Source organism: Buteo buteo, chromosome 12 (genome assembly GCF_964188355.1).
Source record: "Buteo buteo chromosome 12, bButBut1.hap1.1, whole genome shotgun sequence".
Classification (NCBI taxonomy): Eukaryota; Metazoa; Chordata; class Aves; order Accipitriformes; family Accipitridae; genus Buteo; species Buteo buteo.
In genome coordinates, this window is record NC_134182.1 from 39,809,556 (window position 1) to 39,821,968 (window position 12,413).

General features: G+C 50.7%; 1 protein-coding gene across 3 annotated transcripts in view; it reads right to left on the minus strand.

Moving 5' to 3' along the window:
* BIN3 (bridging integrator 3) overlaps positions 1-12,413 on the minus strand; it is a 41,797-nt gene that overhangs the window by 24,596 nt on the left and 4,788 nt on the right. Inside the window, exons 1-2 of one of the 3 annotated variants that reach the window (XM_075043542.1) lie at positions 6,148-6,196; positions 2,488-4,283 (exon numbers count right to left, since the gene is read on the minus strand). Coding sequence is in view for 2 of the 3 variants with exons in the window: in XM_075043540.1 (XP_074899641.1) it covers positions 963-1,052 (90 nt within the window). In the remaining variant the exon portion in view is untranslated. Of the gene's footprint in view, positions 1-962; positions 1,725-2,487; positions 4,284-6,147; positions 6,197-12,413 lie in introns of those variants that run through there. The other 2 variants (XM_075043541.1, XM_075043540.1) reach the window with 2 other exon arrangements.

The following is a 12,413-nucleotide window of genomic DNA, read 5'->3' on the forward strand; positions in this document are numbered from 1 at the left end:
CGTCGACCAAATAAGCAAATGGATTTCAATTGACCAGCCAAGAGTAAATACATGCGCTTTTGTTGTCATGGGATCAAAACTGGGTTCATTTGTGTTGTCAAGCTACCATGCTATTAAGGAAATGCTAACTGTTGCAAGCAGCCAGGACTAGAAGGATCCAAAGGTTCGTTCCAAATCTTCATGCTGTCCTCAGGATTTCAAACCCAGGCTCGATGTAACAGCATTTTGTGAAACCAGAACGCTTAATAGGGACATTTGCTTTTCAATCAATACTGCTATTAAAAGACCAGTATTTTAAGACGGAGCCCAGTAATCCCGGTTTTCTTGAAACCTCCTTTTCTAAATATCTTTTTGGTCCGCGCTTTCAGATACACTGGAACTCCGCAGCGATGTGACGAGCCTGATCTGAAGGCAGCCGGTGACCGGCGCAGCGAGCGTGCCGAGTTTCAGCCCCATCCCCAGTGGACAGCTGTCCACACCATCAGCTCCCACCATCCGGGGGATGCATGCTGGCTCACCCTGCCGATGAAAAACCTCCACCGAGCTCCAACTCCCTTTCGTGCTGCTAAAAATGGTCGCTGGAGAACAGGCATGGAGCAGTGTGGGGGCAGCTCACACGACTTCTGCCTGGTTCACAGTTCTGCAGAAATCCGCAGCAGCTGGTGCCTGGAGGTCAGGTAACCAGCACATAGTAAAAATCACCCTCGATTTCTATGGCTGTTCCGGCTGCTAAAATAACCAGGGAGTATTGCGCTCTATTTATATGCCTTATGTGTGAATTGTTTTGGTTGCAAACCAGAGAGGGTCGGGCACGACTCAAAAATATGTCCTTTGAAGGCTGGTGGTGTGCTTTCCCTGGCATGGAGCTCCGGCCCTCTCCACGTTCGGGAGGCTCGTCCTTGTGTCTGCTCAGCAATCAGTGCCTCTGAGAACTGGAGGTTTTGGCCATGAAATGAAATTACCTGCAAAGATTCACGGTATCTGCCCCTTCCTTTTTGCTGTTCGATTCCCCCATTACTGTGCAGTGAGCGGAGATGAGCAAAAGGCATCATTGCCTAATGGATACAAAAGAAGGCAAAACTTCCCCACCCTGCGACCCTCCGGGTGATGTGAACCCCCAAATCTTCCAGGGCTTCCAAGCTTCCCCGAAACACCCAACCCAGTCTGCCTGTGCGCTTTCTGCATACGATCGAGGTGAATCTACAAGGCGGCACTTCAGCTGCCCGGCCTGACTCACGTCTCCAGTGCCATCTATGCAGAGACAGCTGCCCAAGGATTGCTCTTATTTTTCACGCCCACAGTAGCAACTGGCTACCAGTCATCACAGTCTGCAGGCTGATGTAGCCCTCCCAGTCATCGCTGCTCTCATTTGCATCGCAGGAGCCCAGATATACGACACAAGCAGTGAGAAGCAGGGTCCCCATGCACTAGACAGAGAAGACCTGCTCTCACGTGCTCCCACCGTGCAGATTTACAGGCGGCAGCGACCGGCGGATCAGAGGCGTGCAAGGAGGACAAGCTGAGAGCAAGCCAAGTACATTTTGCAGAGTACACAGTAATTCCCGCTCCCAGTAGCTATCATCAATGGCCACACATACCCAACACTTACGGCAAAAGGCTATGGATAGGATTATCACGTTAAGAGTAACGAGAACAAGAAGTACAGGCAAGAAAATTACAATATCCTGAAGGGAAGTTTCCATAATATTAAAATAATCCCACTTCTCTGCAGCCTCCTTCTGAAAACTCAAAATCAAAATGTGTTTCTGTATTGAACGCTTTTTCTTCTAGGCATTCGGGCTAGTTAATGCAAGATTGCTTGTCTCTGGGTTTTTATTTAAATCTACATAAAGAACGATGAGTTCTTAAAAGCATTGAAATAAAACGACATTCTTCTTTTTCACCCAGTTATTTTTGTTTGCAAACACTGGGCCTTCCACCTGTGATAACATCCCTCCTGCTTTAAGGGCAATATCATAATCGACACCATGGTTACAAGGCAACAAAGCAAGACCAAAGCCAATACTACAAAGAGATGGAAATAAGGGACTGTGATGAACCTTCTTATTCCCCTGAGGTTTATTTCTTTTCCTGGAGGAGGAGGACTAGCTGATTTCTACATGTTCCAGTGGTCTCAGCATCTTCGTGGGTCTTGGGAAAAAGAGGAAAGCATATGCTTCCTCCTCCCTCCTCTCCAAAAAAAAAAGAAACCCATATAATTAGGCCAGAAATTCTACTGTAACCTGGAACTTCTGCTGAGCTTTTGCCATCCCATCAAGCAAGAGGAGATTCAAGGCAAGTAATGCAGGTGAATATTTGTTCTGTGTCCCACAGCAGAGCCCTGAGCCAAAGCCACACTGCAGAGTGCAGGGGTATCTGGGACTTCACAGGCTTCGCCACCCAGCAAACTCTCCAAACCCCCATCTAGCCAGAAAGCTTTCAAGAAAGGCTGCTTAGGCGGCACGCTAGAAGGGAAAAAGGATGCACCTCCGAACTGCAGAGACCAGTTACGTCCCGCTGAAGATTGAAGGAAGAGAGTGAAAACGAGTGAAACAATTTAACTGGCGTCACTTGATTTCACCCCACCATTTCTGCGACATTTGCTCCGTTATTTTGGGATTTCCAGCTCGCTGGTGGAGCCCAATGGAAAGGCGCTGATGGCCGGCAGCTGCAGTGGAATCCTCCTGCTCATGGAGCTCCTCCGTCCGACATCCCTGGGGAAGGCAGAGCTGCTGGGATGAGTCAAGGAAGGGAGGCTTGGCAGGCGTGCAGGCCCACAGCTCAGGTCTCCGCTCCCTGCCAAGCTGACTCACCCAAGGTTAGCCAGCGAGGAGGAGGAAGGCGAGCCGTCTGAGTCAGCCCAGGCCAGAGCGCTGCCGAGGGAGGCAAGGGAGGGAGGAAGGGGTAAAACCTGGGTGACGTGAAGGGGCTGTGCGCTGGGGTGCCCCATCCCAAGAGCCGGCTGACTCCCCCGGCTGCCGACCTGGCTCCGCGCCCCGTGGGGATGCACGGCTGGCTCTTCTTCCCGGCTACCTGCCAGCTCGGATAACCCAAGCCCCAGTGAAGAGCAGGGTACAACCTCGGGGTGACGCAGATGAACTTCAGCAAGCTGGAGCTGCGAGAGAGCTCGGAAGACAACTACAAGCTCTGGTTCCAGCGTAACCTCTGCTTGGACCGAAGTTGTCCCGGGGGAGGGAAGAACATCTCTGCCGTAAGAGGCTTCATCGCTGCATCGGATTTGAGCAATAAACATTCTGCAGAGAGATATAATTCTAACAGGTTTAACTCCTATCACTGGGCATTAGTTTAATTGGGCTGTGTTACTGTGTCCTCTGCAGCTCCGCTGACAGCAGGTCCTCTCTGCGCATTAGATCCTCCCACCCGGCTCCTGGCCTCTCGGCAAGCCCGGTGACAGCTGCTCTTTTCAGGGGAGAGGAGGGGAGAGATTATGCTGTCTGGAATTGGATTTGCCCAGGTTAAGGTGGAAACAAAGCAGAGGCATGTCTGGGGGGTGGGAGATCACTTCAGTTCACCAGCCGATATTTTCTACGGGGGTTTCCTTCTACCTGAAGAGCTAAACTGTGGCTGACACCATGCCCTTCTTCAAAGGATCAGAAGCGAGTGGGCATAGGGAGTCATGACTAATTCCCTCTGCAGCCTAGGCAAATTGCTTTTCAGTACTACTGCCGGCCTAGATTTGACACCAGCCCCAGCATCGTTTCATCAAGAAAAGAAAAAAGGTCCGTTGGCGAGCTAAGCCTCTCTCGGCAGAGCGATTCTCCCCTCTCCTGCACTCGAGTTACATGCCTCATGGAGAGCCAAATAAGTTAGCTCCTAACAAATGCTTTTTTTTTTTTTTCCCTCCCTCCCCTCCTCTTTTGTGGTCCAATCTCTGCGAGTGGGAGATCCTCTACCCGCAACCACTTCCCTTCTGATCGGCTTGGGATGCAGCCTTGGAGAGGCCACACCTTCCCACTTCCTGCAGCAGGCTCCAGAGGCCAACATCTGGAATATCACAGACCTCGGCTGCTACCGCTGTTCCCAAAAGCCCGCACAGATGGAGCGTCTCAGCTTGCAACTGGGAGGTAAAGTTGGGGGCCTCGAGCTCGCTAAAGCTACAAAGCAGCCCCATCGCTTCCACACCATGACGCTGAACGCCTCGCTCCCAGGGGAGATTGGTGGTTTCCTGCCATTTGTTCTTCTTTGAAGAGCTGCACTTTACACTTACTGTGAGGTTGCAAGGCTTTGGGCTTCCTGTTTTCTGCTTTCCACGTATCTGCTGCCTGGAAAGTATCATCATCATCAACACACGGCAAGTGGAAGCCATTTAAAAATCGACATCCGACTCTGAGCTACTGAGTCGTTGACACAAGAACTTGTTGTTCTTCTTGGGGGAGCTAAGGAAGAGGGGGAAGGAAGGAAGGAAGCAAGGAAGGAAAGGGAAAAGGCCTGGAAACACTCAGGCTACTGAATAAACCTCTGCCTGCCGGATATTCTGAGCTGTTCTATTTAATACACACACACACACACACACACACACACATATATAAGCAATGCCTGTCAACTGCCTCACAAGAGCATATACCAGCAGCCCAGGGGAAGGCAGGCTCTCAAAGGTGCAATCGTTCATCTGCATGGACCCCAAGCTCCTGCGGCAGCTCGGGGATGGCTGATTTCAGCAGCAATGGAGCACAACACAGGGGAGACAAGGTCTCTCAGACAAACCTCTCGCAACAGCAAAAGCAGCAGGAGCAGAGGGAAATCAGCAAGTGCTGGCAAGAGAAAAAAATATAGTCAACTTGGATGTGAGAATGGGTGGGATGGAGATGTCCAAGAAAGCTGGTCAAGACACCCAGAGCTGCAGAGTAGTTGGTTCTTGCAAGAGCCTGGGAGGACACCAGTGTTGGAAACACCGGTAAAGGGGACGAGAGGCAAAATCTCACGGAGCAAGGCAATGTGGGGTCTCCTAAAATGGAAGGGAATGGATGTGAAGACCTGAGGCTGGTAGACTGCCTTTCCTGGGGGACCACAGACAGCAGCTCCTTCCGCCGGCTGGTCGCCAGCCCCTGGAAAAAGGGTGGCTGAAGAGATGCAAAAACCATGGAGGGATTTTATCAGTCCTTGTCTTCATTGCCTGCCTGGCTTAAATTTTGTACTGACAGTTTGGAGCCGTTACAGAAAATTGCTGCTCTACGGCAGCAGACAACTACCAAATCCTTTAAAATAAAACATGACAATCAAGCCATAAAGGGAGTGGCAGAATTAGCCCTCTGCCTCCAGGGGAAAATGTCATGTCCCAAGGAGAAACTGCCCCGTAAACATGAGTGCCCACGCATCCTGAGGAATTAGCCGCGATGAGTGTCCCAGAGAGGAAGGATCAGAGATGTTAGCCTGTTCAAGGGATTAGGTCACCAATGCCGTTATAAAGACAAGGTCTCCACCGTGCTCGCTGTCGGGGCACTTATTTTAGAGCAGGTATGCAGGTTAGTTTTCAGGGACAGCTACTGTGAGGTGCCACAGCTTTTTTTTGCACGGGACAAAGGCAAAGACCATCTGCTTAAGAAGGGAAAATACCACAGCCAGCTGCAAGCAACAGCACTTGGGATAGGAGTCTCAAATACATGAGAATACAAAATGCTTTTTTAATTTGCTTTTAAAGCAAATGCTGTGCAGCACAAATTAATTCACGCCTGAGCACTAAGCATCTCAGCTTATAAGCCTTTCTTTGGAAACAGTTATATTCAGCGATCTGAACCACTCCTCCTCCTCCATCTGCTCAGAAAGGATGAACAAACAAGCCATTGCTGAAAGAAGGAAGGAAGGAAGGAAGCCCGTTCAGCCATCTCCGAGGAAAACTGTGCCAGACCAAAAGAGCTCTTCCCCTCACCACCCCCCCCACCCCCCAAAAAAAAAAAAAGAAACAGATCCCAAACCAAAATACTCTCCCTGGTTGGGGCTCCCCCTCACTCCTCGCACGAGGAACCGAGCGCTGGTCACACGCGGCAACAGGTTCTGCTCGCTCACATCTCCCTCCCACGCGCGCGCACACGCACACGCTCGCAAAATGGGACGAGTCAAAGTGCCGGCTTGACTCATCAGCCACATGATCAAAGGCTGGATCTAAAAAGGGGGAACTGGTTTACTCACTGTCTTGGGTACAATCTGTTTCTTGGGCTGCCCGATCTTGAACGGTATCCTGGAAAAGAGAGAAGAGGGAACGTGTGAGCAAGCGATACTGGCCTCAAACAGCCCAGCCCCGCAGGTCTCGTCCTTGGTGATGGGGTTTGGGGTGAGCAGGGCTTGTCCCGGGGCAGCGGCACCCCCTTCCAGCGTGTTTCCCCCCCCCGAGAGCCGGTGTCTCCCCCGAGGTCAGCACCTCCATCTGCAGCCGCAGCAGGCTCTTTTCCCCACCCTCCCACCGTCCTAGTAAGGCAAATCAATGCAATGGATGCTCCAGGCATTCCTTGGCAAAATAACGGCTGAAGAACACGCTATGTTTAAAAACAAATCCGAAGGGGAGGAAAAAAAAAATTAAAAAAAACCCAAAAAACCAAACCCTGTAAATATTTAGAGAGAGGATATTAAAAAAAGTAACAACCCGAGTGTCTGGAGCTGTGAGCTGCTTCAAAGGATTTCTCTGATACAACAGCTGTAGGAGCGGCTCACCTGCCAGCAGAGCAGCCTTCATTCTTAAAATCTGTAATATGGTTGCTAGTAAAAACTGGGTTACCTGAATGATTTTCCCCACGCGAGCTAGCTCAAAGGTGAAGAGTACTCAAAATAAATTACACAACATATGTAAGGGTGGCTGGGTCAGATGGTTACAGCCGCACAGCCATCCTGAAAATAATTGGATTTCTTTCACCTATCAGTATAATAAAAATACAGGAATTCAACTGCTGTTTTCAATGTATTTAATTAAGTTAAAGAGGTGCTGCTTGCTTAAAGCATCTCACCCAAAATCTCCCAACGTTTTCTGCATCATACTGCTTTAACTAGAAAGAAAAATTTGGTCTCATGATAAAATGCAAGTATCTTTTCCCAGAGACGCCTCACCTAGAGCGTGCCTATAGCTCAGTGGCACTGGCATCCCATCCCAAATCTGCACCAACCGCTTCTTGGGAAGGTGCCTGAGTCCTCTCTTGGACCAGTCCAAATTCTCACACTGCTACCCAAAGCCTAAGCTAGTAACATGCACTTTAGGACTCTGGCTTGGCCGCTCCTCACATTGCCTCCCCAGCTGGCTTTTCTCACTGCTAGGCAGCAAACGTGTGGCTGGTTCTCCGTTTGCTTCTCATCAGCTTTACTTACAAGTTCCCCTGCACCGGCGCTGCTATAACACCACTCAATCGGACAACTGGAACCCCAGAAAACATTTTTATTAGCATAACGTGCTGTAAAACCCAGCTATGAGCAACGCCACGCGATGGGAGAAAGTGCTTGAGACGAAGCGACTCGCCATTCACGTGGATGAAGGAAAACCAAGATTATCCAACAACCTGATCCCTCCCGGCCTCGCTTCTGCCCATCTTCGCCGCTGTTTTCGAACCAACAGTGTAATTAGCCACCGGTAATAAACTGGGGCTGCAACCCATGCATACCTCCCGAGCAGCTCAGGGAGCACAAGCCAACCTGAGTCACCAGGTTTAAATTTAAATTTTTCTGGAGAACTTCCTGTTTATGGTTCTCCAGTTGGACCAATATAATTTTAGGTTGTTAACCCTTTCCAGCTCCTGTGGCAGGCCTGGCAACCGTGAATCACACTTCTTTTATAAACAAACACTCGTCTGGTGTATAATTACCCTTTCAATAACTGGGTGTGTGGTGCCTTACAGGAAGAAAGCAAAAAAAATAAGCATTTTTTCTTTGTGTTTTCCTCCATGGGTCAAATATAAACTAAAATGAGGCACCTCCCTTACTCTCGCAGGCACAGGCTGTCCCATCTGCAGCCAGGTGCCGTCACTCGATGTTTTTGGAAGTGATGGCATCAACCTATCTTGGTGGAAGGAGGAGAAAAAGATGTGGTCTTTACCCAGGGGAGTGAGTTACCCCAAGAAAAACCAGCTTGCACAACAAGCCATGGCGGCTGCTGGGCAATCTCCGGCAGCGTGGGAGCAAGCACAGGGTTCAAGCTGGAGCTAGGCTGGTTCCTAGCGGGAAAGCACAATTAAAAGGGTGATTAAAGCATTACCTGCGCACAACCTTTCTCTCTCCCTTGTCCGGCCAGCCCTGCCAAAGGGTTATTTAGAGAAGCAATCCTGACCATCTTTGTCCACTGGCAAGCTGGGTTAAATCAAAGCAATTCTGGTAATAAAAGATGCAGGGAAGGGGCAGGGCAAAGCCATCGGGTGCCACCGAGCTGGCAGCGCAGGCAGCAGCCAAGGGGAAGGCAGTGGGGAGCACAGGGGTCCCATCCCGTCCTGTTCCCCATCTCTGCTGCACCACAGAGGGGAAGGGGGAAAAAAAAAATATTCCAGTTACTTTCTTCCAAAACAAAAGAAATTCACTGGAGCGCTTCACAACACTGTGAATACACTTTGAAGCAGTAAATCTCTCTATTAGCATCGTGATATCAGTTGGCTAATTATGTCTGTCTCGGTAAAACCTCTAAAAAATAACCCCGCGCAAGTAATGTCTATTCACCAATTATTTTTTTTTTGTTGCTATTTTACAATTTGAGATAATCTTCCCAGTTTCTGAATCTTTGCCTTTTAATATGGTTCGGGGGGGGGGGGAGATGCATAAGCAGGAACAAAAGCAGTAAGGAAGAAAAAAGATGAAAGGTATGGATCTTATCTGAGCTTTTATAACAAATGGATACCCCGCACCTCAAAACACGATGGCAAGCTGCTGCTGGTACTAAGAATTTTTGTCCCTCCATGAGTTGGCGTCCCAGTCTGCAAAATGGGGAGGGACATCGTGCGCCTGACACAGCAACGTTATAACCATTTGCTTAAAAATTAAGAGCCGTTGGGTGTTTTATTCTGTTTAGAAAATGTATGGTGGGCACAATGCAAACAAGTTGGAGAGAAATAGGATCTCTCGCTGCCATGGATTACCGGCGTAGCATGGTTATCACCGTTACCTTAAAAGCTGAGCAGAGGTCTATATACACCGAAGGAAAACCAGAATCGGTGCATTTTTTTTTGATCTCTCATTTCTGCTGAGCGAGAGAAAGCTGGGGTTGTGTTTGGGGTGTGAAATCCCTTGAAATCCTGTTCCTGAAGAGCGCGAGTGCGCTGAGTCACAGCCGGAGCGTTCCCACCCCGGTCCCCCCCGCGCCGCAGGGCTGGGGGAGCATCCCGGCCCCTGGCCCCGACCGGCCACCCGCACCCCACCCAGGGAGGTCGCCAGGAGTTTGGGAAAGCAGTGGGGTTCAGCTGGGAGGAAGGAGGGCGAAGCACTGCAGGGAGAGGGTGGGAAGAGCTTAAAGTCGGAAAAAAAGTGTGGGTGGAGAGAATCCTGCAAGCTTCTACTCGGGGATGCTCAGGAACCCCAGGGAGGGGAAGGTGGGAGAAGCTGTGGCTAATTTTCTCTGAAGTTTCCCCAGCAATGTCATATATTTACTTGGCTTTTCCATGTGCAAACCCAGGGCCACACACCAAAGCAGCTAATTCTCCTCTGGATGCACAGGAGAGTTGCAAACAAACCTCGCAGGCAGGGGGGGAATACAGCTCAATGAGGTCTGCAGGGAGCTGGAGTTTAAAACATGTAGCTCCCCCTCCCACTCTCCGCCAGTCCCCTGAAACGAAGGCACGCAGGAATTGCCAGCGTGAATCAGACTAAATCATTGCTAATTTAGGGAGGCGATGGTCCTTTTGCCACGTTGGACCGAGCAGGACATCAAACCTTGGCACCATCCCCGGCCCGGAGCAGGCGGTGGGGAGGCTGGGAAGCCTGGCCGGCGTTCGGAGCATGCGCAGGGGATAAATAATCTGTGGATGCAACCCTTTCCCCCGTAGCACCTTTCATCTGAACATCGCTTTGCAACCCCTAATCAGGCCCCAGAAGACCCCGTGCAGATAAGCAAGGGATAAGCACAAAGCATTTTCACCCACAGCTGATAAGCCACTGCCCCTGGGGATGCCGAGCCCCTTGCTGCCGAACCAGGGGCTGGGGAGGGAAGGATGGATGGACAGACGGACAAGCAGCACTTGAGGGAAAGGGCAGGGAGAACTGAGGCCAGGGCAATGTGCTCGCTTACACCGCATTCTGGAGGTTAATTACCCAGACACTTAGGAAAAGTGACGCCAAGTCTCTGGCGACCGTGCACCATCAAAATCAGTATTTCTGCCACAGGCGGTGGTGGATGCGGGCAGCGTTTGCCAGGGACCTGCAGGTCTCGGTGCGGTATGAACTGGTGGTAACGACCAGTTTTTATCGGTAACACCACTACCGTCAGACTGCCAACTAAATTCATGTTTTGCAAAAAGTGCCCGCTTCCCGTGGAAAGTTTCAGGGCTTTTTTTTTTTTTTTCATCGAAACCCCAAGCACCAGCAAGCCAGCGCAGCCTGGACTTCTGCCAGAGCTTTTCACTCTTTGAATTGCCACCAAAAATCTCAATTCTTTCACCGGAAAGAAACCTCTCTCTGTGCGCAGCCAGGAGGACGACACCCAGCCTCCCGCGCTGCGAGAGGTGACCCCAACCCACCTAAGCCAGTCTTCCCAAAGATTTTGGCACGTGGCATGCCGAGGGCCTCTGCAAAACCATCCATTTATACCTGATCCAGCCAAAAACTGGCCCCAAGCTACCCCAGAAACTCCCCCTGCGACAGTCCGGGGCCCTTCCCCAAGCCCTGCTCTGCTCCGTGGCGAGTCCTTCCCTTTGCCTGGGCTGTGCCAAGCTCCTGCTTTGGGAGAGGACTTGCCTCGAGGTGTAATTGCAGCCAGGAGACCTGCTCTGTCCATGGGACTAGCTGCTACCCAGGAGAGATCAAAGTGCTCCTGCAAACATCAACAGGAAAGTTAGGAGCATCCAAGGAAGGATGTGAACAAGGAAGGACGCGAACGTGGAGGTAGTAACTTTCACTTTCTCATTGCCATTATCAAGTGAATTTGAGCGAGCATCTCCATGGCTGGAGGGTGCTTTTCCTTCCCATGCCGTGCCTTCTGCACTCAGGGAAGCATCGTTACAAGACGTCACTGTTCGGAAAGGAGCTTTCCATGGTGTGATACGGGAAAGTCAGGGCACCCTGGAAGTTCAAGGGCACCTGCGACCACCATCAGTAGCTGCTGAAGCAGGAGTAATTATCTCATTAGCGTTCCTGAGTCCTAACAAGTGCTGAAGACAGCCTGCACAGGACCCGAGGAGAGGCAACGTGGCAAAGGCTGGCAGGACGCGTGGTGCTACGCACATGCACGCCAAGAACACCGACCCTGGGCACCTGGACCACGGGTCTCACGACTTTGAGCTTCCTAAAAATCATCAAAAGCTGCAAATCCGTGGCTGCATGGGCTGACCCAGAGCCAGGGGGGGATCCCAGCCCTGCCCAGGTGAGAAAGGCACAAAGGCAGACGCGGGTTAGGCATTAATCTCGAGCATCGCTCCGGATGCCTCGCTGTACTACATCGTGTCCATGGAAACTGCATGAACCGTCCCACCCCACTCCCCCCGCCTCGCAGGAACTCATAGCAACCGCTCCAAACACAGCGCGAAGGCAAAAAAAGGAAAAAATTATTCAAACGGATCACAAACAGCTTATGTCGAGGGAGACTCTGCGCCAAATTCTGGTTTGGGTTTTCTCTTCAGTGGAGACAAGAGGGGAGGTCACGGGGTGGCGAGAGGCAGGGAGAGGAGCGATGTGGGGATACGGTCCCTTGGAAATAAATGCATCCATCTCCACAGGCGTGCGCTCCCACCTGCGTTTCAACCCCGTCCCTATGAACTTGCAGGCATTAAGCCACCAATGGATGTCAGGGTGAGCCCCTGCAGCAGGGGAGAAGGCAAAAAGAAGATGTAAACATCCATTTTATGTTGGTTTAGGTCAGGCCGGGGAACAAGGCACCTTCCTCAACTTCGGCAGCAGAGAGGTGTGCCCGCAGACAGCGAGCTCTTCGGAGCAGGGGCTGCTCGTATCTCTGCATCTTGCACAGAGCCAAGCACGGTGTCAGTGTTAAGCAAATCAAAAATAATGTCAGAATCCACTCTCCCACCCATTCCAAGATGAGCATGAAAAAAATAATGATATTTTACTCACCCATCAAAAGAAAATTACTCACGCCAGGCGCGTGGGCGAGCAGAATTTTGCAAGGCTGTTTTAGGCCCTGACTATGCTACAAAAATATCCATTTTAAGCATGGTTGTGAAACACGGTTGTGGCTCAACTATAACACTGTTTTTTAGCTACCTGTACAAAGAAGGCGGAAAAAATAATAATTAAGAAATAACCACGTGCTAATCGCACTCCGAGGA